At 55.9% G+C, this 25,000-nt stretch overlaps 1 protein-coding gene across 15 annotated transcripts in view; it reads right to left on the bottom strand.

Annotated features, from left to right (window-relative positions):
* The window catches only part of Adgrb2 (adhesion G protein-coupled receptor B2), a 37,861-nt gene extending 14,880 nt beyond the window's left edge, over positions 1–22,981 (bottom strand). For 3 of the 15 annotated variants that reach the window (NM_001290715.2, NM_173071.4, NM_001377056.1), the window contains exons 1-6: positions 22,447–22,884; positions 14,875–15,700; positions 2,646–2,729; positions 2,200–2,364; positions 838–1,002; positions 28–192 (exon numbers count right to left, since the gene is read on the bottom strand). In NM_001290715.2, coding sequence (NP_001277644.1) covers positions 28–192; positions 838–1,002; positions 2,200–2,364; positions 2,646–2,729; positions 14,875–15,685 — 1,390 coding nt within the window. In that variant the 5' untranslated portion in view covers positions 15,686–15,700; positions 22,447–22,884. Of the gene's footprint in view, positions 1–27; positions 193–837; positions 1,003–2,199; positions 2,365–2,645; positions 2,730–14,874; positions 15,701–22,446 lie in introns of those variants that run through there. The other 12 variants (NM_001199696.2, NM_001377057.1, NM_001377058.1 and 9 more) reach the window with 7 other exon arrangements.
* Between the last annotated feature and the right edge of the window lie 2,019 nt (positions 22,982–25,000).

Below are 25,000 nucleotides of genomic sequence, written 5' to 3'. Positions count from 1 at the left end.
CCTGCTACCCTCACACCAAGCACTCACCCGGGCAATCGAGATTGCTGCACTCACGGGTATCCGTGAGGGCACCTGCGCACGTGGCCCAGGCTGGACCCGCCACACTGCATTTCCGGCTGCGCTGCTGGGTCCCATTGGCACAAGATGATGAGCATGGGCCCCAGGGACCCCATTCTAGCCACTGGCCTTCCACTGCATGGGGAGACACAAGCGGGGGTGGCCATTGAGCAGAACGTGGGTGGGCTAGTGTGTGTGCGGGCGGGAGGGGGGAGTTCCACAGGGAGATGGCAGAGCCTGTTGGTCACTTAGACCTGCGCCAGGCCAGACCATCTGAGCTGAGCATATGAAAGGGTCTGAAGAGAGTGGGTGGTGGCTGGGCCGCTTTCTGCCTGCCCCTCAGCAGCTCCATGATACCTCTCCACGCGGCACCAAGGGCAAACCCCAGCGGTGAGAGGTTTTTTTTGTGTGTGTGAGGATGTAGGTTGTAATGGCACCTTCTGATCTTTGCCTACACGTAAGCCCAGCTTTGTGTCCGTGGTGCCATGGACACCAAAGTGCTATTTACAGCAAGGGCAGCTGAGGGCATCGAGGAATGGGCACCGGAAAGCAGGTCCCTTCTGATGGGGTCACAGTATACCAACTCCAAGTCAGGGCTGGGTTTCACCTCCCATTGACTGCTGGCAGCTATACTTCTCCAGTCTCCCCATGCGTGGTCAAAGCTATAGGAACCCACCCCTCCAAGGACAGGGCACGGAACCTGACTGCCTCCCCTAGGTCTTCCGATTCCCCCCACCCGGCTGGGCAGCGCCTGCCTAGAAGCCCCTTGGCGCTACTGACCCGGGCAGGCGGCCATACTGCAGAGTTTAGTCTGCAGCTCGGGACCCTCGCAGGCCTTGCCGCCGTGCTGGGGGGGCACGCAGGTCCGCATCCGGCTCCGAGACCCCCGCCCGCAGCTGCGGGAGCACAGGCTCCAGGACCCCCACTCCTCCCACACGCCGTGCACTGCAAGGAAGCACGTGGCCGGTGGCTGGGCGGCACCTTGGCTCCGCCCACAGCCAGCGCCTACCCATCCGCCCACCAATCAGGAGTTCCGCAATTTTACGACCACTCCTTATTGGCTCCGCCCTGGATTCTGTTGCCAGGGCAAGAAGGTTTAGGGTCCCAGGATAGCCACCCTTTGTGGGGATGTGGTCCCAAATCATACAGGACAGGTTTTGTGGACACCCAGATAAGGTGACCAGGACCAGCCTGAGGAGCCATGGTCTTCTTTTCCTGAGGGGCACAGGAAAACCCAGGAAAGGATCCAAGATCCATCCTTCTCACCCCTTCCCACCCCCAGGCCCAGGGCCTGAATTCAACAGGGCAAGCCTGGGGCAACAGAAGTGCCCCCTCCCAGCCCCAGTCGCAGAGACACACAGACAGACATGAACCTCTACATAGACGCTGACAGACACAATGAACTCACAAGAGAGAACAAAGCTTTGTCCACAATCTCCTGCTACACCCCCAAGCTCAGAGAGCCTCCCCCAGTAGGCCCTAATCTAAATCTGCTGCCAGCACTTCACCCCAGGGGAAGCAAAGAACAGAACTGGTTGACACTGGCCTTTCTATCAGTCACCAACTGACCCAAGCAGACACATGCATTTCCTCAGTACCTGCGTGCAGTTCCTGCCTGCTCAACTGCTTTAAGCATAATGGTCTCTCAAGGGAGGCAATCAAGGGAGTGGAAGGGAAGCCCAGAGCCAAGTGGGGACCCTAAGGGAGGGTATCATTTTAAAATAGAGTGGTCTACATCTTAGATCTAAGGGCAGGCTGAGTATTTTAGCCAGTGTGGGGGAGGGGAGGGGCAAGAATAAGCAAATGCAGAGAGCTGAGATGCCGCAAGGGGTGCTGGTGAGGTCAGGAGTATGGGGGGAAAGGGGCGGGGCGATGTGCAGAGAACAGCCTTGACTACCAAGATGGAGGCACCCGGGGTGTGACGTGCCCAAAGTGGGCCCCAGATGTATGTTCGGATTCTATCGTAACCGGAGTGATTCATGCCAGGCTGGCGTAGTGCCTGGGTAAGGTATATGGAGGACAGGCAAATTTGCAGAGGGATGAGGTAACCAATCATTGGGGGTTGTGGGGGAGCTGTGTTATGTCCTGTCACAAACAGGACCTGACTCTGCTGGCAGATAGGGCAGGAAGGAGGACGCCTACCTGGGCAGGTGGCTGAATTGTTGCAAGGCCGGGTCTCCCGAAGGGGCCCGCTGCACAGGGTCCCATAGGGGGAGGACACGCAGGAGCGGGTCCGCACCTGCAGACCCTGCCCACACGTCAGGGAACACACGCTCCACGGGGACCACTCCTCAGCTGCTGGGTCGCCTACGAGAGAGGGACAGCGTCGCGGCAAGGGACACCTCCCAGAGAGTTGCATGGGAGCATGGAAGGACCAGAAAGATGGGGGCGTAGGCATCAAAGGGACCCTCCTACCCTGACCCCAAGTGGCAGGCTCTTTAAAAGGCAACCCATCCCTGCCCACAGTCCTCACGTGGCAACATAACTGAGCTCCAGGACATAGACACAGACAGGCACACGCCAGCACACATGCCATCAGACGCCACAGTCGGGCCCCCGCCACGGGAAGAGAGGCGGGCCCGAGTTACCTGTCTGCGCCATGTATAGCCCAGGCTCATCTGCAGACCTTGGCCACTGGGTTTTCACCTTCGGTTCCTCTTCCGGCTCCTCACCTGGAACACGGAGGTGGTGGCAAGGGGCTTAGCAAAAGCCAGCTGAGCGCTGCCACAGTGATACAGAGGGCAGCCTCTGGTCCTCGGCCCAAGGGCCTGGAACCAACTGTGGGGTGATGCAGAGAGAGCATCACATTCTGCCCCCTACCCCACCACCACCATTTTACAGATAAGGAAACTGAGGCTCAGAAGGCCATCTGGGACTCATAGCCACCTTGTCCACCTTTTGCCTCAACCGGGTGGGACTGGAGGGCAATGGTCAACATGTTGAGCTCTGAGGAGGTGTCTGTACTATCCCAAGCCATGCCTAACACCTATCACCTTTAACCCGCTCACTGGTTGTCATCTCTGTTGAGGTGGAAGCTAAGGACTAGAGAAATGACTTATCCAGAAGCGCACAACCCATCGAGCCTGCAGCTTGGCTCTTTCTCCTCCTAAATGATACACAAAGGAGCCTGACAACCCCAGACCGGCTCCTGGGTCATGATTTGCATGGGGTGAACCACAGTGGTCTTGAGGTTCAACGTAAAACAGTAACAGACCATGTTGGTCTGAGCCCCAGGGGAAGGGAGCCCAGACCCCTATACCCAGCCAACCCTCCCCACACTGAGTCTGGAAGCTTGAGCCCACCCTGCTGCAGACAGCACTTCCTACAGCTGCAGAGTCCTCCAAAGGCCCGTGTGTTTAAGGTTTTGTCCTCAGTTCGGCCCTACTGGGAGGTGGCACTATTGGGCAGAGCTTAGTAGGTCTTGTGGTTACTGAAGACAGGCAGGGGATAGGCAGACCTTGTCCCTTCTTTGTCTCCTTTACATTCCTAGATGAGATGGCTTCCTGATATATATTTCACACTGCTGTGTTCTCTCACAGGAGCAACCTCCAAGCTGTGAACCGAAATAACCTTTCCCACATAGTAAGCACATAACCTTTCTGCTTTATAAGCTGACCGCTCAGGCCTTTGTTACAGTAAAGGCAAAGCTAACAGCCTCAAACTGGGTGATCGGGTGAGGACAAGCAAGATTGCACACGGGAAGGAGGCCACACCCATAGTGGGGCCACGGGGCAGATGAATGGAAGAGCATTTAGGGGCAGGGCTCCTTCTCCCCTAGACCTCTCTCCTCTGGTCAGCTGGGTCAGCACCAAGCTGGGACCACCAAGGGCTGTGTTCCTCTCCCCCCCCCCCCACTACTCAGTCAAGCCTCTGCACCTGAGGAAAGCTGCCAACCAAGCCAGTAGCCAAGTCCAGAGAACCTACTGCTCAGGTCTGAACTGCCCCCTGCACAGTCTCCAGGGCTTGCCATCTCCATCAGCCTCAAGGCCTGCACCACTTCCTGTAATTTCCACTCGACATTAGAAGCCTGGACACCACCCGGCATCACTGGGCCTCCCCTGGAACACGGGCCCTGGGGGCCAACACTAGCCAGCTATGTAGCTCTGGGCAGCCCCTTCCTATCTCCGATCCCGGCTTCTCTGGAGAAGAGCGCTCATAACATCCCATCCTCAGGACTATTAACCTTAAGATCCCCGAGGGAAGACAACAGGAGTTATGTGAAACGTCTTCTCTCCTGCCACCCTTCAGCCTCTGTGCTTCCTTGAGCCCACATACAGTCTCGGCCGATGCTGGTTGGTTTTGGTCACCTCAACATAAACCTCCCAGATACAGAGGAGGAAACCTTAACTGAGAAAACGCCTTCATCAGATGGGCCCGTAGGCAAGTCTACAGTGCATTTTTTTTTATTAGTAATTGATATGGGAGGGCCCTGCCCATCGTGGGTGGACCTGGTTGTATAAGAAAGCAGGCTGAAGGCGGATTTCTGAGTTCGAGGCCAGCCTGGTCTACAAAGTAAGTTCCAGGACAGCCAGGGCAGTACAGAAAAACCCTGTCTCGAAAAACCAAAAGAAAGAAAGAAAGAAAGAAAGAAAGAAAGAAAGAAAGAAAGAAAGAAAGAAAGAAAGAAAGAAAGAAAGAAAGAAAGAAAGAAAGAAAGAAAGCAGGCTGAGCTGGGCGAGGCCATGCATGCCTTTAATCCCAGCACTTGGGAGACAGAGGCAGGAGGATCTCTATGAGTTCTAAGAGAGTCTGGTCTACATAATGAGTTCCAGAACAGCCAGGGAGATGCAGAGAGATCCTGTCTCAAAAAGAAAAAGGGGGTGGGGAGAGGATGGGGAGAGAGAGAGAGAGAGAGAGAGAGAGAGAGAGAGAGAGAGAGAGAGAGAGGGGGGAGGGGAGGGGAGGGGAGGGGGAAGGGAAGGGAAGGGAAGGGAAGGGAAGGGAAGGGAAGGGAGAGGATGGAGGGGGAGGGGGAGGGGGAAGGGAGGAGGGGAGGGGAGGAGATTGGAGGGGAGGAGAGGGGAGGGGAGGGGAGAGAAGGGGAGAGGAGGGGAGCAGGATGAGTAAGGCATGAGTAGGCGCACACCAGTACAGTAAGCAATGCTTCTCCACGGCCTGTGCCTGAGTTCCTGCCTTCAGTTCCTGGCTTCCTTGGTTGATGGACAAACTGTAAGATGAAATAACCCCTTTACTCCTTGAGTTGATTTCGGCCATGAGGTTTTACCACAGCGACAGAAACACTAACTAAGACACGGTCCCTAGCAGACCTCAGATGTTGGAGCCGGGCCAGCAGCTCTCCTCAGTCCCCTTCACCCAGCTCTTCTGTCACGCCTGCTCAGCCATCCCAGCCTAGAGCCGTGTGACAGCCACTTTCTCCACACCCACTCCCAGGCTGCTGAAGGCCCTAGAGCGAAGCCAGCTGGCCCTGTGACAGGCTGGGGGCTCTGTGTCTGCTAGGCACCCATGTTTCTCAGAGGCCTTTATGGGTTTCATTCCCCCTCGAGACCCCCTCCGTGGACCCACCGGCCCTTACCTGCTCCTCAAGCCTACCTCACCCACTCCTGTAGCTGAAACCTCCTTTCCAGCAAAGGGCGTAGCTAGGGTCTCCTTCTCTCAAGCCCTGACTTGTGGCCACCCCTTGTCCATTTTCCCAGAAGGCCCCATCCATCCTGTTGTCTTTCTGAGAGCATTCCCTCAGCAGCCCCTCCTGTAGCCAGTGGCTGACCTAGGCTTCCTCTGTTCTGGGGTGCTCTCCCTGCCCCCCCCACATACTTCCTCCTGGCGCTGTTGCCCTTGGCTTCCATCCAATACCACTGAATGGTCCCCAGCTGACACTCCACTTTCTAACCTGCCACTCACTTCCTGGCTGGAATGTCACCTCCCCCGTTGATCCACTGCAGTCTCGCGGCTGCCCCCATCTTTCTCCTGAAACTGGTCCTGACAAAGCCATCAGCTCTCTCTCTCTTTCTCTCTTCTTCTGCTGCTGCTGCTAAAACCTGGGGACACTTTGCAGGTCTCGTCTCGCTTGACCGTCAACATCGTTGGTCCTGTGAATCTTTCCTGACTGCTGCCTCCTTCCTGCCTTTCTAAAGGGGTTCCTCGGGTGCCTCCCTTGACAGTCTACCTACCTGTCCCTTCTACAGCTTAATAAATCCCTTGAGCCAACTCTCCAATTATCCTGCCCAGACCCTGCCTGTCCCATGTGCCACAGCTAGGTGACCTCCTGAACAGCTGCCCATCAGACCCTATTCAACACATCACCTCAAACCTCTCCTCTTGGGTCCTCACCTCCTTTACCTAGAAAACTCATACTCAACCTTAAACGCCCATCTCCAATACCCTCTCATCTCATTGGCCATTCGCAGGCCAGAGCTGCTCCTTTTCCTGTGTCCCTTTCATTATAGATGGATCCATTTCCTTCTTTTTAATTATTTATTTTTATGTATATGGGTATTTTGCCTGTATATATGTCTGAACACTATGTGCATGCAGTGCCTCTGGAGGCCAGACAAGGTTGTCAGGTCCCCTGATACTGGAGTTTAAGACAACTGAGAGTGGCCACGTGGGTGCTAGGAAGCAAACCCAGGTCTTCTGGAAGAGCAGCCAGTGCTCTTAGACACTGATATGTCTCAAGCCCCTGGTTCTACCTTCTGGCTGCAGTGCTGGCCTCTCCCACTGAGTGCTTTGAAGTTGTTTGTAATACACACACACACACACACACACACACTGAGCCTCCAGAACACCAGCCCCACCCTTAAGCCCAGCATCAATCACAGTTCACATTCTGGAGACAGTGAGCAATGGTTCCTAAGTGCAGTAGATGCTCTGGGTGCTGCTCTGATTAGACCGTGTGCACATTCCTCGGTCTAGAGGGCATCCTCCTCCCAGCCCGGCATGCAGTAAACCACAACTCAGGACAAGTCAGAGACCATCTGACCTGTGTGCATATTGTGGGCTTGCCTTGCTCCCTGTAGACCTCACATCCTCTAACCAAGCCCTGTACAGGCTAGTCTCATAGTATAATCAGAAGACTTCCCAAGCCTGGCTTTGGGGGTCCCCCCTCAGTCTCCTGAGCTGGACCAGGTGGAGGAACAAGCCTGAAGCTGCACAGCTGGGACCCACTCCCGCAGCCTCCCTCATCTCTGCACCACCCCACCCCCCTCAGGAGTAAGCAGCAATTCACATCCTCACTTGGGAAAGCCAGTTGTCCCTGAAGGGGACAAGACAGATAAGGCCACCTGGCATTCACTACCAGGAACATGTATTCAGTATGCATGCACTGCCCTGAATAAGGCACGCCTATGGTGAGGCTAAGGCAGATGGCTTCTTAGAGGACAAAGAGGACCCAGGAAAGGAGTGAGTGTCCCTTATAATTCCCAAGTGCCCTACCTATGTAAGTGTGCGTGATTGTGTGTGTGTGTGTGTGCGTGCGCGGATGTTGGCATGTGTGAGTGTGGGTCTCTGCATGCCACAGCACACATGTGGAGGTCAGAAGACAACCACAAGTGTAAGCCCTCACCTCCCACCTTGCTTGAGACAGGATCTTTTTCCAGTGTTCACCACTGGAAAGGCCAGGCTAGCTGACCAGCAAGCTTCTGGAATCTTCTAGACCACAGGGATCACAGACATGTACTACCATGTCTGGCCTTTACACAGATTCTCGGGAGCTGGACACCAATGGCAAACACTCTCCCCACTGGGCCATCTCCCCAGCCCTAAGATGTCATCTATTAAACAGCTCTGGGTGCTCAGTTTCATGGACTCTCCAGTACCTCAGTCCCCTTGGGTCAGTTCGCCCTGCCTGACTCGGATTTCCTCTACAGAACTGCACTGCTCTGACAGGATGGAGCTTAGCCAGAGCCTTCTCGGATGTCTCTTACTGACACCCATGGGGGCCTCCCACAAACACTGGTCCTTACCTGTTACTCGGATCATGCTGCCTAATTGTCCACACCCCACCCCTGTACCTCTGCTTCCCCTCCCAACACTGCCCCCTGCCACCATACAGGCCTAGTTCTCCTCTGTGGCCTCCAGTGACCCTTTGGGAGCCCAGCTCTGGCCATGCGACTCCCCTCCTAAGAGGGCCACACACACACTATTATAACTTAACTGCTCTGTCCTGCTCTGCTCTCCCCTTCCCATCAGAAAGTTAAATATACAGCAAGATTGCCATGGTTCCAGAGCTGAACCAGTAATTGGGTGACTTCCAGCTCTGCCACCATCTTGCTGTATGCTCTCAGCCAAGGAACCTGAACTGCTCTGAGCTTCATAGTCTTTAACTGGAAGTTAAGGGTAATGCCTGCCATGTGTCTCCATAGCAGGAACAGGGCTATGGACTATCTGGAGCATGATAAAAGGGGGAGGGGCTGTACCCCTCCTCATCACTCAATCAGACAGACATTTTATTCTCTCGATGTTTTCTGTTCCCCTCTTGCAGAACGCCCTTCCCTCTGCCAAGTACACGGTAAATGTGGCTTCTTCCAAGAAGCCCTCCTAGACTGGCTACACAAGAATTTGAGAGTGATGACCCCACCCCCTCTCTCTGTGGCCTCATTCTTAGATCAAATCTTACACTAGCTGTCAGTCTCCTGTTCCCACAGCTCCCATGACACCATCAGTCCTCCGTGTCCTGTGGCACACAGAAAGCCAGGTTCAAGAAGATCATCCAGTAACAGAGAAATAAGGAAATAGGCCAGATCATCCTAGGGTCCCTCCACCCCAGTCACCAGGGACTGCCCTCTGCCTCTAGTCCATAACTGCAGATACCTGCCATACTTGCTCCCTAAATCCTGGATGGTTCAGCACCCAAGACCTCTATGTCATGAATGTGCTAAGGACAGGCACAACAATCACCCCTTCCTGTGACTTCCAAAGCAACCGTCCTCCCCAGCGGTCTCTGTGCCCTTCCTCACACTGGCCCTAGAGCCGGCCACTGTGCTCTTCCATGCCTTCCTGGCTCCAGCAGTGCATGCAAATCTCAGGGGTGCAGAGAGAGAAGCAGCTCTTTGTAAACTTCAGGCTCTCCTCTGCAGTCCGGTGTATCTAGCCCCTAAAAAAGCAAGTAAGAGCCAGGATGCCAGATTGCCTAGGAATCCCCTTCCTATCAGCCTACCAACCTGCCCTTCCGCCTGAGTTTGATCCCTGTTGCTTCCCCATGTGGCCATATCCTCCAAGAAAGCCAGGACCACAGCTGACTCTGCCCACCTCCTCCACAATGTCCCACTTCTTGCTCCCACCAAGCCACCGGCTAACAGGATGAAGTTCCCAAGCAAGGCGTGCATCTTGTTGGGACAGCAGTCAGAGCCCTGGCCCGGTCTCCCTTCACAGCCAGCAGCTCTCCTCCTTTTAGCTCCTTCCTCCACGTGATATTTCACACTTGCCGCCCTTGCGCAGGCTGTTCCCTAGGCTAACAAGGCCCTTCCTCAGGCTTCCACCGAGTGCCAACGGATGACTGTGATGGCTGGCTCTGAAAGAGCGAAGACGGGAAGTCGCCCTTTTACAGGTCTCTTCTTGTTGGGAGCAATCCTGTTGGTGCCTGTTGTCCTGCTGAAACAGGGCACAACTTCTCCCCAGTACCGTCAAATGCCCTGAGAAAGCAAACGTCACATGAGCCCCAGACTTTCACACAAACCCACCCGGTGCTAATTTCTCTTTCTGACAAATGGCGAAGCCGGAGAGCAGCAGGCTGAAGTGTAATGCCGCCGCTTTGTTTTCTCGGCGCTTGTTGCCTTTGTTATCGTCTATTTCAGATAAGTGATAACTCTTTCCATTTATGATATGAAGTCTCCTTTTAATATATTAAATTTAAAAGGCAATTCAACTTAAGGAGAAATTTCACAGGCTAGTGAATTCCTATTCGTTCCTCAAAAGCCACCTCAGTCACCTCCTTCCCGCTCCTTCACAGTTCAACCCCCCACTCTCCCTCCTCGCCCCCTGTGACACGCAGAACACCACACTATGATAACACACCAAGTGTTTATTGTCCAGCACTGCGGTTTAGACATGGCTTCAGTGTGGGTGCCAAGGATTCCTATATAGGAATTTAATCCCCATGGTGAGATATGAAGAGAGTAGAAATTTGGGGTCAGGTATGTTGACCTAATCCTGTAATCCTGGGGAGATGAAAGTAGGAGGCTCAGAAGTTCAAAGTCAGCCCCAGCTACATTGAGAGTCTGAGGCCAGCCTGGGCTACATGAGACCCTGATTAAAATAAAAAAAACAGACAAACAAACAAACAAACAAACAAACAAATGGTGCTTAGGAATGTAACTAAGTTGGTAGAGTACTTTCCAGAGTACTTTCCCAGCATGCACGAAGCCCTGACTTCAATCTTCAGCAGTGCATAAAACTGGACATAGTAAGCCCAAAGCTCAGGCAACAGAAGCAGGAAGACTGGAAGTTCAAGGTCTTGATCAGCTACTCAGCAAGTTTGAAGCCAGTCTGATATATTAGAAAGAGGGGGGAGGAGAGAAGAAGGAGAAGGAGGAGGGGGAGGGGGAGGAGGAGGAAGAGGAGGAGGAAGAAGAAGAAGGAAGAAGGAAGAAGGAAGAAGGAAGAAGGAAGAAGAAGAAGAAGAAGAAGAAGAAGAAGAAGAAGAAGAAGAAGAAGAAGAAGAAGAAGAAGAAGAAGAAGAAGAAGAATAGGAAGAAGCTGGATGGGGGTGGGGGCATGGTGACATGACTTTAATCCCAGCAGACAGATGAATCTCTGAGTTCAAGGACAGCCTGGTCTACAGAGCAAGTTCCAGGACAGCCAGGGCTATATACTGAGAAGGAAAGGAAAGGAAAGGAAAGGAAAGGAAAGGAAAGACGCATGTACACATGGTCTCTCTTGCTGTGTGATAGATACTATACACCACCTAGGAACATTGCCAGCAAGGAGGTCATCACCAGACACAGGCCCTTGACTTTGGAGCAGAATCATGAGGCAAAGTCAGCCTCTTTTCTTGAGAACATACTCAGGCTGTGGTACTGTGACGTTGCTAACAGGAAAGCGGCTTAACGTGGCCCTCAGAGTACTGCAGGACCCAGCTCTCCTGGCCTCTCTTCAGGGATGACAAGATAGCTGTGAAGTCGCTTGTCCTCGGTCACATGGCTCAGGGCTGAGTGACTTCAGCCTATGGCCCTGACTATCACTGTATACCAGCGGTCACTCTGAGATTCAAGAGTACTCAAAGTGTCCCTCATTCTCCCCTGGTCTCACTCAGAGCTGGACCAAGGTTTGGGAAGAACTCCGAAGATAAAGACACAGTAATGTGTCTGAGGGGGACTGGCAGGCCATGCTGAGAGGCCTGAAAATTCTATACCGACAGGACCCCAGGGAACACTGAGGCTAATTCTCTCCCACTTTGCAGAGAGAGAGGAACTGCCTCCTTACCATGCGGGCCTCAGGGAAGCAGATGAGGCACCATTTCCTGCCATCAGAAGGTTGACCAACACAGTAGACCTGGGCTTGAGCCAGAGGAAGAAAACTTACTCTCAGGCCCAGGTGGCGCTGTTCTTCCTAGCAGCTACAGGGGTAGCATACATGTCTATAAGGCTTAGAAGGATGGGAAGGTTCTGGTCACCCAGGGTGAAAGGCATCCCTAGCAAGAAAAAAGCCCTAGCAGAGGCAGAAAGCAGGGGCTCTAAGGTCAACGAGGGGCATCAGTGGGCAGGCAGGAGGGAGATGGAGTGGAGGTGGTAGAGTAGACAGCTGTGCCCAGGAGAGGGTCCCAGGCACACCAGGATAGCATGCTCTGGTAGAGCTATGGGCTCATGCACTGAGTTGGGAGTGTGACACACAGAGATCTTGGGTCCCTGAGGCATTCCAGGAGAGACTGGCAACTTATCCAAGTGACACGGTTGCAGTCAGGATAGGGATCTGAAGCCATTCTTGCCTCCCGAGAGTCCGAAGCCTCCCCCAATGGCTATGCCTCAGACATGGAGGGCAGATGAAGGGTAGAGGAGGTTGAGAACATCTGGCCCTTGAGAGAAAGGGCCCTGAGGGAAAGAGAGTCGGGAAGCAAAGAGAGGAAGTCGGACTGGAAAGAGCTCTCCAGGTATCATGAGACACAGCCATTTCTGTGCACAGTGCCCCCTAGCCCAGGGGGATTAGTGGGCAGGGGCCGGACCCATCCTCAGCGCTGCAGTGGGCACCACTTCTGTGACTCACCTCCCAGCTCTGGCCTCAGCCAGCCTCTGTGCCAGTCTTCTGAGAGCTCCTTCCTGCCTGCCTTCTCTTTCTTCCTCTCCCCACACTTAACAGATTGCGGCAGCAAGATGGCACAAATTTATGGCTCAACTCACCAAAAATAACAAGAGATCTATCAAAGGCAGTTTGCGTGAAATTAACAGGCGCCTGTACCCTCTTGTCAAACGCACTCAGCTCTGAGGCGGGCCAAGGCACCCCACTGCCCCTGGCCTCTTTATCGTCTGGTATCATCCTGGGTCCATCCTGCTTTGTCTTCTGCTGACTTCTCTCAAGGATGCCCCAAAGAGGGTGAACCTAACTCCCTGTCCTGCCCCAGTTCCTGGCAGAGGATCCCTTTCTGCTTGTCCCCACCCCCCACAAACCTTGCCCTCTGTCTGGTAGCTCGGTGCCAGCCTATTCTTTATTCTAGGGTGTGGCACGGAGAGTGGTGTGGAGGAAGCCCAAGCAGTGTGTTCTGGGCCCTGACAATGCCTCTGGCCAACAGATACACCCTACCCTGATACATGAAATGAACTGAGTCAGGTACCCGCCGTCTCTCACATCAGAAAGGCTGGGCAGGAGGGAGGAGGTGGCAGAGCCTCCTGCCTGCTTGGGGAAGAAGAAGGGGTTGTGCCAGCCAGTTCTGGGTGCCAGTGTGCTGGGTAGGTTCAGCTTGCTTATGTCAGCTGATACCACATCCCTCATACCAGCTCCCAACGGGAGTCCTCCCTACAGAGCATCCACAAGAAGGGGTGCCAGACTGAAAGGGGGCAGCATAAAGGTCATGCCTGAAGATGGCCAGGCCCTCTAGTTCAGTGATCTCTGCTCCAAGAACCACAAGAACAACCAGCCACCCAACCACCATCTGTCTCACACTCAAGGGTCCTCCCCGCAGGCTCTGACAATAGTACTCTTCCGGTCACCGGCCCTCTCTGACTCCTGAAGATGCCCTAGCTACCAACCAGATCCCGCTTCCGGCTTCAACCAACCCCAGCTGGCTGCTTCTGGCTCTGCTCTCCACATGGCAGCCTGCCCAGCCAGTGCCCATCCAGGAGGGCAAAGCTTGCTCCATCCACTCAAAACCACTGGGGCTGGTGGACCTCAGGGAAAACCAAACAAAAGAACTTGCCCTTAGCTGAGCAGAATAGGGGAGGTCCTACAGAGAGACAGTACTGGCGGCCACTGAGGAAGAGCCATAAACCTCCTGATATACGCCTGGCGCTCTCCGCTGATGTTCGACAAAGAAGCAAAATTCAATTTCTTCCTGCAGGCACTAAATCCCAGGCCAGCCTCCAGGGCCCGTAACCTGCCCACGGCCTGGCTGTCATACGGATGGCTTCATCGACCGTGGTTAGAGGCCAAGCTGGCCTGGGAGAGAGGCCACAGCAAGGCCACTGGGTGCTCACTGTGCACACTGTGGGCATGATGCCAGATGTTTCATGGGGGAGGGCAAAAAGTTCCCCCTGCACTGGGAGAAGCCATTTCCATAACTCCCCTTCTGACTAATTCAGGGACACCTCCCAGTTTCAGAGAAACCGTGTCCTTTGTTAATGATACAAATCCTCAAAGATAGCACCCAGCTCCTGGGCTCTAGTCTCCAAAACAGGAAGAGGGAAAGATTCTGCCCTCTTCTAGTCCCTCCAGTGCCCTCACGTGAGCCTCCTTGACTCTTTGTAAACACGCGACAAGACCTAAATGCATCCCCTCTCCAGGGCAGGCCAGCATTTGGGGAAACTGAGGCCCAGAGACGCAAAGGGCCTCCCAATCCATGGACCAGCTCCCAGAACCTGCTCTCTCTCCCATCTATCTCTGGTGTCTCTCCCGCTGGCCCCTAAGTCGGTTCTTTGGCTCAGCATGGTCACCAAGCATGGAGGGTCCAGCTGGCGGGTGAGAGCTGGGACTAGAAGCTACAGGAAGCGGGTCAGTGGAAGGTGGCCATGACTGTGAAGCTGGGGTGGGTGTGGGAGCAGGCAGGCGCAAGGACTCGAAGAGCTTTTGCCCAGTCAGCAAGAAGTGCCAGCAGCTGGCAGCCTGGGTCCCAGAAGACATGGGCCCAGTGGGGGAGATGGGACACTGGGAGCTGAGCCAGCCTAGGCCTCAGAGGCATCCTCAGAGCTCAGGCCTCTCCACCCAGGCACACCCTTCCTCACCCCCTTCTGCCCTGACCCTGGGGTACTGCCAAAAGCCATTGACCTGTGTGGGCAGGAATCCATCTCAGCTCCCTGTCTACTGCAGCTTCCAGGCAAATCTGTCAGCTCACAGAGCCAGGGTCTGCCACGGCCACTCGCTCCAGCTTTGGGCTTCAGTGCCCTTTAGCTCCATCTGCCTGAGATGCCCTCCAGGCTCCTGGGCTCTGTCTCCTTCCCACCTGTTCTGCAGGTCTGCCCTCCCACACCCTTCTCTTTAGGAAGCTCCACTGGCCATTGAAAGGTCCCTTGCCCAGGTATCGACCTCACTCTGAACTCCCTCATCTGCATCCCGCTCAAGTGAGATCTGATTTTGATGACCTTTCCATCTGGACAAGGCTGAGCGCAGAGGCGACATCCGTGAATGACTCTGCAAATGGCAGGGACCAGCCAGGATGGACACCAGCACACCGGCAATCCCCTTGATGCCCCGCCCCCATCGGGCCTCGCTCAGACTCACCATATCTCATCTCGGTGGTGAACAGGTCATTGCTGCTCCCCGAGTGCAAGTCGGCCTCAGCAGGAGGGGCTGGGCCCCCGGGCACCAGGGCATTGGACAGGGTGTGGGCAACCGGAGGCCCCGGAGATGTGGTGGTGGCGGGGTTGGCCCCTGCCTCCCCAGGACAACTACACCCTGGCTGTGCAAAGCCACAAGCCCTGCCTGCAGCCCGGCCACACTCCTCACTCCAGCGGCAGAGCACACCACAGGTGAACTGGCTGGAGTTGTTGTTGTTGATCAGCAAGACCTCCACAAAACGGAAGGCCAGGGCAGCAGGCGCTAGCAGACGAGGGGCCTCAGAGGGCTCAGCCGACAGGCACAGCTGCACAAAGTTCTTGTCGAAGTGCAGAAAGGTAAAGGGGCCTGAGCCACCACACAACTCCAACCCTGATGCTGCTGCCGCCGCCTCCTCCTCCTCCTCCTCTGGCCGTCCCACCTCCGACTCAGCCCGGGCTGTGGCTTCCTCTGGACCAGGCCGCAGGCAGGTAAAGTTGACCAGGTAGTGGTCCAGGGGCAGCAGGCGCGGGGCAAAGTGTGTGCAAACCTGCTCCTGCCGGTTGAAGCGCAGGTAGAGGGAGTACTTGGTGGGGTCTGGGTTCTCCAGGGTCCAGGAGCAGCCCGAGGCGATGGTGGGAAAGAGGTCCTGCAGCGAGAAGGCCCCGTAGAGCACGCCCGAGGCCAGGGCAGAGCAGGCACTGGGGGCAGGGTCGAAGGCCGTGGCCAGGCGCAGGGACAGAATCACAGACAGTAAGAGGGGACAGGCTGGGGTCATCCTATGTCCCTTGCCCTGTGGGGGGAAAAAAAAACAGAAGTCAGTGGGACTCTAGGTCAGACAGCAAGTGCTCTGGGGCTCCAGGGACAGTCGCAAGTAGTGGGACCTGTGGTTCTGACCATGCTTTTTAAAGTCACTTGGGCCTGTCTGTGACCTTACACCAGGAAGATGACCTCTCTCTGACTTGGTTTTTCTTTCTGTAAAATAGCTGGAGCTATCTCATGGTATCCTATAAAATGTACCTTTCTCATCTCTCCTACAAGGGCAAAATGAGATAACTTAGGGGAAAGTTTCAGGAGGAGGCTCAGAGGCTGGTTGATATCTGAGAACCTTAGTTATCAATATCATGTACAGCTCCTCCTGCTCAGCATGCCGGCCAGAGGTGTCTGGGCCTGACATACACATCGAGTGCCGTCCCTACACCCCTTGATCCTCCAGAGACACCGCTCTCAGTCACAGCGTGTCGTGATCAGCCACGAGGAGTGCCGTGTGTAATCCAGCAGCCAAAGTGGCGGTGTTTGACAACCATTTGCTTTTTTATAAATCAGCGAGATTCAAGGTTATTCCCGGAACAATGTTCTCACTCTCTCCCTTCACTGAGCAAGAAAGGAAGGGGTGGAGTCACTGCCAGGTGCCAGCAACTGTGCCCAACCCAGCCATTGCCCGTGGAAGACAGGATATTGCCAGTTTGAATGCCATGGGTACCGCTGCTGTGGGAATGAGGAGGGAGGTACCAGGCTTCGGCCCAGCTCAGCTAGCCACTTGCTGGGTGGGTGAGCCTCATGAACCTTGATTTTCTGATCTACAAAATGGGCACAGTTCATTCCCGCCAAAGCCTGTCTTCTCCACAGGATTGGCTTCCAAGGCCGGGGAAAGGGCCTGCCGCTCGCTCTTAATGTGTTCTCTCAAAGTCTGAAGAGTGAAGGCCAGTCTCTTGACTTCCTTCCCTCAAAGTACTATGCTCAGCTGATCAGCCAGCAAGAGCAAACTCACTCCAGGCAGGGCATATAAGACCTAAGACGCACCCTGCAAGGCAAGGCAGAAGGCTGCAGCTACCTTCCCACCCATCAGACCGCCAGGGAAACACTGACCACTCCCACCCAGCCTTTAGCCCACTGCCTCAAAACAGCCTGGTGCAAATCTAGATCTGCCTCACTTCCTTCCAGTCCAGTCCAGTTCTAACATGGCCACCCAGCCTCCGTCCTCTCTGCCACCACATAGCCCACGGGACTGCACGGATCCTCAGGATTCAGCGCTTCCATGAAAGAAAAGAATACAAGGCCACCTGCCCAAGATCACATGAAAGTGAACTAGTTAGAACTGTAATTCAGCACCTCAGGCCAGGCCCACAATCAGCACCCCCATCCCCACCCCCTCCACCCCCATCCCCTCCACTCTAGGACTTCTTGCTTGTGCTCTCCCTTAGCTTGTTGCTTGGGATTTGGGCCAAGTGGACAAGTGACACACTGCAGGACAGCCCACAGGTGTGGCTAGGTTTTCCTAAGATACAGCTGTCCCCTAGGGACAAATTTCCCCAGGACTGTTCTAAATAGTTCCAGGAGCAGGGGACAGAAATTAGAGCCCTAGTAGTCCAAGCCCGCTGCAGCATGCACAGAGTTCTAAATGCTACTTTCTCACATGGGGCACCTCTGAGCCAGGCCTGAGCCCCGTCATAGACATGCACTGTCCTTCCCCAACCATCCCGGAAAGGAAGGAGGCCAGGCAGCACCAGGCTCACTCACTCAAGAGGAGCTGCCCTACCCTCCTCCAAAGACCAACAGAAGCCAGAACAGGCTGTCTCTGCCCTACTCTCCTCAGCAAAGCTGAAAAAGATGCCGGAGGCCTGGCCTTCCCTCCTGCAATCATGCCTGTCCCAAAGTGTTCAGCCCACCCAGGCTGCTGCGCCCAGGCTGCTGCCGCAACCAGCAAAGCTGGCAGAGGGTGATGAGTGACAACCAATCCCCCCTGCTGCCCCCAATTATTTTTAAGCAGGCTGCAAAATTCAGGCCATGGCTGCAGCTCAGCAGAGGGGAGGTGGGGGCTCATTATAACTGGCCTCCCCTCCCCCACCTAGAGCAAGGCAGGGAACCTCTTTCCGTGTACATACACCTCAACAGACCTGGGCTTCAATAGGCTTGGGCCCAGAGACATATACATACGCAAAAGCATGCATGCACAGATAGATAGATAGATAGATAGATAGATAGATAGATAGATAGATAGATAGATAGATAGATAGATAGATAGATAGATAGATAGATATAGCTATAGATATACACACATATATATGCATTTACAGTGTTCTCCATATGAACAGGCACACATGCATACAGATCTGTGACCAGCACAGCATTATGACCTCATATATACATGGGCGTGCACACACCACACTAAACACAATGAAGTCAGACCACCACATACATGCAGAGATGCATCTATTCCCACGTGTAGACACACACATGTGCTTGGCCCTGTGACTCTGTCTATGACAAGCTAACCGGGTTGGACTGTCCTTATGGGAGACTACCCATTGCTCCCTCCCCGTGTCTTTAAAGCTGGGGCATCACAGAGCCCTGGTCCCATCTCCTGGACCTCTGCTGCTCCCAGTCCATCAAGAAACGCTAAATCCAAACTGGTCCTTGCCAAGGTCTGGCTTCTCCAGAAAGGAGCCACCTGCACACACTGGCCCGTTCCCACATCCACTTAGTCTCCTTCAGACACCTCATCCCAGTCCAGGATTTTACCCCGCCCTCAGGGTATAGCCTTCATTGCTTCATAGCTCCTGCTTCAAAGAGAGACTGAGGCTGAGAGAAGGTATTTTACCTTCTTACCCTTCACAGTAAGGTAAAGACTCAACTGGAGCTGGAATCACAGCCATGGCCTTACTCGACATCTTCCTGAAGTGTGCGGTGGTGGCCTGTCCTAGAGACATTGACCCAGAGCCCATATCCAAGAAAAAGACTTGGAGGAACCCAAGCGATTACTACCCATGCATAACTACCTGGACCTCTGTTTCCCTCTCTGGGGAATACAATGTCATCACTACTCTTGGAATGGCACATGCCTTCTCCATCAGCCTCCCTAACACGTAGCCTGACCCACCACAAACCTACGAGCTCTCTGTTCCTGGTCTCTCAGAACTGGGCTGACACTCCCCTCGCCTGAGGTCCGGGTTCCTGCACCAGGGAATGCCATTTGGGTTAATCCAAGAGTAGCTTTGCCACCTCAGAGTCGAGGAAGACCACAGACCCTCCCAAGGTACAAGTTCTAGAAAGTAGAGAGGCCAAAGTCAGCTCTAAGGCAGAACTTTCTGGGTCAAATAAGATTGGTGGAGATGGTCAAAAGGCTTCAGGACTTTTCTTAACTGAGATGGGAGAGGAGCTGCCTAGAGTAACCTTTCTCAGGAGCCCAGACCTCAGCCAAGCACCCCCAGAATTCCTGGGAGTTCCTCTCTGTCTAGGTTCAGAGAGAATGGGGATCCTGGAAGACCCCACAGACCTGCCCAGCCTCAGGCTTCCATTCTGCACCAAAGAAGGATCCTAAGGCAGCTGGAGTGGAAGGTGAAGAGCAGAGGGGGTGGGGCACCTCCGAATCGGCTATCCGGAGTGTCCCCAGGATCAGATCGACTCTTGTCTAGAGGGAGACCAGATGTGAGCTTGGACACTGGGCAGGGAGTGGTAAGCCCTGGCCTTGGGCGGGGGATGGGCGACTAGCGGGGAAGGGGGCGCGGCGACGCGCACATCCGTCGCGTTTATCCACCTGGCAGCTCCAATTCACGCGCCCGTCACTCATCCTCAGCTTCATCGGTGCCTGCCACGGGGCCTCCGGGTCTCCCGCCCGTGCTTCGAGCTGGGGGCAGGGTGCTCGGGGACCCCTCTCCAAGAGCTCTGGCACCCAGGGAGGCGCACACCCTCCATCCAGCCTCTGGAGCTAGGGGGCGGGACCGAAGGAGCGGGCGACCCGGGCGAGGCCTTCCCGGACCGATGACAGAGAGGGTTGCTCCGGAGGCCTGCGGCAGACACCGAGAGAAAGGCTGGCCGAGCCAACTGGGATGAGGGGCGGCCCCCGGGGGCGGGGGCGTGCGGGTGGCAGGGGAGGGGGCGGTGACTCAGCCGCCCTCCGCCCGCCTCCCCGGAACTTTGCAGCAGCTGGAGCGGTTGCTACAGGAACCGAAAGCTTTTGTTCCCCAGTGTCAGGGCTGCCCCGGCGGGAGGATAGCTCAGAGGTTGCCACTCCCCGCTAGAACCCCGGTCTAGCCGCACCGCCAGAAGACGAATAACCGACCAGAGAGCACCACGGGTTCGTGGCTCTTTCCTCCTTCTACCAGCCCTTCACTGAAGCACTCACGTCAATGCTAGGCTCCTCCAAACTCCACAGCCCTCAGACCATGTTGCCCCTAACTCTGACCTGCAGCGCTAAGAAACCTGGAAAGTTCCTGACAATATCTGATCCCCAATGGTTGGGAAGAAAGAAAGGCTCTGTATGTCAGAGTGACTGGTTTTCCATGTGGGCCACCTCTAACGGACTGCCTGCCTTTGGGCACCTTGACTCGAGTCTCTATACTGGTTCCGCTCCCCTGGCCTGTATACTTTAATCTAGACCTCAGAGCCCTTGGCTTGGCCTTCACTGTTGCCCCTGTGGTCAGGGAGGATGTTGCAGAACCAGGGAAGAAGAGTCAAAAACTAACAGTCACAGGCTTCCTGGACCCCTTGGGGGCAAGAGGGGTGAAGGTACTTTCTGTCTTTATTATTCTGAAGGTTAAAGTGAAGAAAATAGAACTCCTTTTATGTTCCTCCTTGGACTCAGCAGTCGGCAGGGACCTGACCTTGGCTTTGATAGGCAACAGCAAAAGGCATCATCATGAGTATTGATGGGTGTCAGACACTTCACAGTGCAATCTGATTCCATTTCCCAACAACTACATGGGGCATTGGCCACTGACCCATTTTATAGAGGGTCAACTGAGGCTCAGGAAGGTTAGTTAGGTAGTGTGGCCAGATCATCCCATCAAAGGCTGAGTCTCAGCTACTTACCTTCAAAAGCTGAGGGTTGGGAGGGAGGGAGAAGAGCTGAGACTAACTAGGACCTCCCTTTGTGTTACAGAAATACCCACCACTGACACACACCCTAAATGAGACCTGCCCCTTTCTGAAGAGAAAGAGGGGAGGAGACAGGACAAGGTAGTGAGGAGGGAGGCAGAAGGGAAACCGAGAGGAAGATCAACCTCTGTCAGTCTTGGTTCCTGCCCTCCCCCAAAACATCACCAAGGTGTCACTGCTGAACCCCACTCTTCAGGTGTCTGCTCTGTCCCTGGGTCAGGTGGATTTGTTCACACCCTTCTCTATGCCCAAACCAGATAGAGTCCCTCTCTTGTAAGGCTGTAATGGGGGGAGGGGGGGCAGGAACTCCCTAGGGATACCTACTCAAGACCAAGAAGCAACCAGACCATTCTAAAAAGCAGGTTCAGTAGAGCTGTGCCTGGTACTCAAAGGGTTCCTGACTTGCTGTTGGGATGAGCCGTCCCTCGTCCCTTGTACACCATCCCTCCCCAAAGCACATAGTCTTACGACCAGGAGTGTTTGGGCACCTGGCCTCGCCCACCAACCTCATCTCCCCAGGGACTTCCCAGCGTCAGTCCCGCAGACACCTAGACACCTAACGAACGCTTGGGTTGCGGAAACCCAGGGTTGTCCGCGCGAGAAGGGGCGGTGGGTCTCGGGCTGCGGGCAGGGGGCGCCAGAGGACGCCCAGGGGCCGGGCAGGCAGCTGGCAAGGCGGGCAGGCGGGCGGCATCTCTCGGTCCGGGCGCCCCTCCCCCCGCGGGCAACAGACTGGTCGCCCGTTCTGCACTAGCCGTGGCGCGGAGGATTTCCCGCTGCTGTGCTCTCGGACCGAGCCGACTGCAGGAGTGGCCGCCAACTTCACAGCCTCCAGTCCCCCAAATCATGCCAGCCCCCGGGGGTGCAGGAGAGTGCGTCTGGTGCCTGGCTCTGAGACCGGTGGTGGGAGGATAAGGATGCGGGGGGAGGGAGGCGGGTGTCCGGCCAAAGACGAACGCGGGAGTCGGATGCGGGTTCGATGGAGATCACGGCCTGGGGAAAGGGGCTTGGAGGAGCAAGGGGGACACGGCCCCAATTCCAGGCTGAGGGGGAGGGGACTTGCATCAGAGATTGGAAAGGGAAGGCGGGACTCTGGGCAGATATGGGGGAAGGGGCACTCGGGGCAGAAATAGAGGGGAAGCATGGTCGCCGTGCAGGCGCGGGGGAGGGCACTAGCAGACACAGTTGGGGACCGAAACGACTCCGGGCAGAGTGGAGGAGAGGTCCAGAGTCCCGCGGCCAGACTAGGAGGGGAGATGGGGGAGGGGGGAGGACAGTCGAGCTGCAGGTTGGAGAGGGGGTTCAAATCAAGACCGGGGGCGCACTGCTGGGATCTTGGCCGAGACAGGGCAAGACTCGCGACAGCGGTGTGGCAGTCTGGGTCAAGATTCTAAAGGTGGGGGACTTTGACACAGACGGCAAGGGGTCGGTCCAGGCTGGGGGAGGGGGTAGCAAAGGGGTTCGCGGGAGACTAAGGGGGCTTCGGCCCGGGCCTCGGGAGTCCCTCTTAAGACGGGGGTTGGGTGAGCGCTGGACAGACTCTGTTCTGGCCGGAGGAGAATTAAGCAAGACCGGCTCACGGAGCACCCTGAGTGCGGGCACTCGGGACTGCGCGCGAGGGTTCAGTGCGGGGCCGGCCGGGGTCTGGGGCCGAGCACTCACCTGGGCGCCGTCAGCAGCAGGAGCGGGGGCCGGCGCTAGTGGAGGCGGCCGCGGGGCGCAAGTTTGCCATCCCTAAGGCGGGGGCCGGGCTGGGCGCAGGGCAGCTCGCCGCAGCCGCGCCGAGGCCCGAGGCTCCCGCTCCGCCGAGCGGCGGGTGCAGAGCAAGCACCGCGGAGCTGCACGGGGCGGGCGGGCGGGCGCCGGGCCGGGCGCGGGCTCCTGCCGCCGCCGCCGCCTCCTCGCCGCGCCGCCCCCCGCTCCCCGCCCCGAGCACCGCCCGCGCCGCGCGCCGCCTCCTATTCGCGGGTGGCGGCCGCAGCCCCAGCCTCTGATCGCCGGTGCCGCATCCTCCTCTCTGCCTCCCAGCGCCGCCGCTGCCACCGAACCGGATTCCTCCGGCCGCTCCGGCCGCTGCCCGCAGCGCGCGCCGGGCCGAGTGACGGCCGAGGCGGGACGCGGCGCCTGCGCGGGCCGGGCCCGGGAGGGGGCGCGCGCCGGGCCGGGCGCGAGGAGCCGCGGGAGAAGGGGCGGGGGGGCGGGGGCGACGCGCGCCGCCTCCTGTTAAAGGGGGAGCAGCGCCAGCCGAGCCAAGCGCGCCCTCCCCCTCCCCACCCTGGGCCCCAGGCGCCGGCGCGGGAGAAGCCCAGGGTAAGCCCCCACCCTGCCTGTGACCGCCTGGACTGCAGAGTGAGCCTCCCGGTGATACCCCTCCAGCGAAACCCCAGACTAGTGGCGTCTAGCGCAGCCAGGGTCTCCCGAGCTGTGGAGGCTAAAGCGTTTTCTCCCCCCTCCCCATTATGCAGTGCATATTGCATTGCGTGTCCCTGTGCATGCAGGTGACACTCGGTGCACTGAACTTTATATATGCATACAGGTGCCCTGCGTGTGCACTGCAATATTGCCTGGCTGGGTGCATGCAAATGCTGCACATATGCATTGACATGCGCTCAGGTCCTGAATGCATGCTGCTTTTTCCATGTGCCTTAAGAATTATATGTAGAAGCTCACAGGTGCCACATGTGTGTAGCATGCTATGGGTATAGAAGCAACACACATACCCCCGCAGCGTGGCATGTTTACTGCATATTCTGGTGTTCATCGCTGTGATATTGTATGTCCCTAGGCACGGGGATGCTACACGTGTGCAGTATGTTACATGTTTTCCCAAGTCTCTTCTCCCACAAGTGCCTTTCTCTGTGCCAGGGGCGCCCCCATGTTGCATCTGTTTGTGTAGAAGCCACAGAGATGCACAGACCCACCCCATCCTGGCACTGTGCCGAGGAACAGTTGGGTGGAGCCTAAGCCCACACGGCTCAGGCGGTACCCGGAGAGATGTCCATGGCTCAGGGCTCTGGTCAGGCTGTTTGTGGCCTGGGCATGTTGCCATCAGGAAGGTGGGCCGACTGGGGACACACCACAGCAGCCAAAACAAGTAGGTTAATCCGATGACTCTGGGCAGAGAAGCCAGCAGGGGGCAGCTTTGCAACGAGGGTGGAATGACTTTGGGACATACTTGGGAAGGTTCACACACGTGGAGGGACCAGTCCTGTAAGGACAAGGTGGTCCACGGCCCATTCATTGCTAACTTCCCCTCCCCCGCCCCCACCATAACTCGACTTTTGTCGCCTACAGGCTGTGGCAAGATGAGAAAAGCCCACCTCTTCCCAGAGGAGTTACCAAAAAGAGGCAGAGAACTTCTCCTGTCTCTTCCCTCTGTCCCTCCCCCCTAAAGCTGTCCTGGTGACATTTGTTGTGAGTGATTGGGAGAGATTATCGACTTTAATGGAAGGAGGTAATAAGGGACGATGAAGGAAGCTCACCTGTCACCTTAAGGGAATTTATGAAGCTGTGTGAAACAGGGAGGCGGTCTGGGCTTACACCTCCCCTTTTCCTGTGGGAGCCCTGAGAAGGCCAATGCCTTGGGCCTCGCACTGGCAGGCAGAGCTCCTGGATTCTTGATAAGCATCTTCAAACATACCCTGGCATAGTTAGAAGGCTCAACTACCAGTGTGAGAGTTGAGCCAGGCAGGCTTTGCCATCTGCAAGGCAATGACAGCCACCAGACGCAGTGGGAAATCCTGGGCTCCTTCTTTTCTTGCCTACTGTGAGAAGCAACAGAGTTGCGGAGTTGGGAGCTTTGAGGAGGTAGACAAAAGTGGGAAACGTGATTAGGACATGGACTGCTCTCACAAGGATGCAAAGACCAATCTCTGGAAGTCCCTGCAACATTTGCTCTCCAGAGCTCTAGCCCCTTCCTCTCCCTATAGGGAGCCTGCCTCCCTCTTTATGAATATTCATGATCATTTGCATGCTAGAGACCTAGCACCAAGAGAAAGGCAGGCAGGTCTCTTACAGATGTGATGCAGCTGGATCTCTAAAGCCACCCTCTTCCTTGGCTCTCAGAGATCCAGCTGGGTAAGGGGTGACGGGAGGGGCCGCCTCCGGGAGACAGGGAAGTTATTTATCTGTTTCTCTTAGTCCTGACTTCTTGACTTCCCGCCCTATGGAAATGGTGGGTGTTGAGGGACTCACCGGGCAGCCTTGGAAGGAGAAG

Source organism: Mus musculus, chromosome 4 (assembly GCF_000001635.26).
Source record: "Mus musculus strain C57BL/6J chromosome 4, GRCm38.p6 C57BL/6J".
Taxonomy (NCBI): domain Eukaryota; kingdom Metazoa; phylum Chordata; class Mammalia; order Rodentia; family Muridae; genus Mus; species Mus musculus.
Note: the sequence above shows the minus strand (reverse complement) of the source record. Positions and strands in the feature narration are given on the sequence as shown.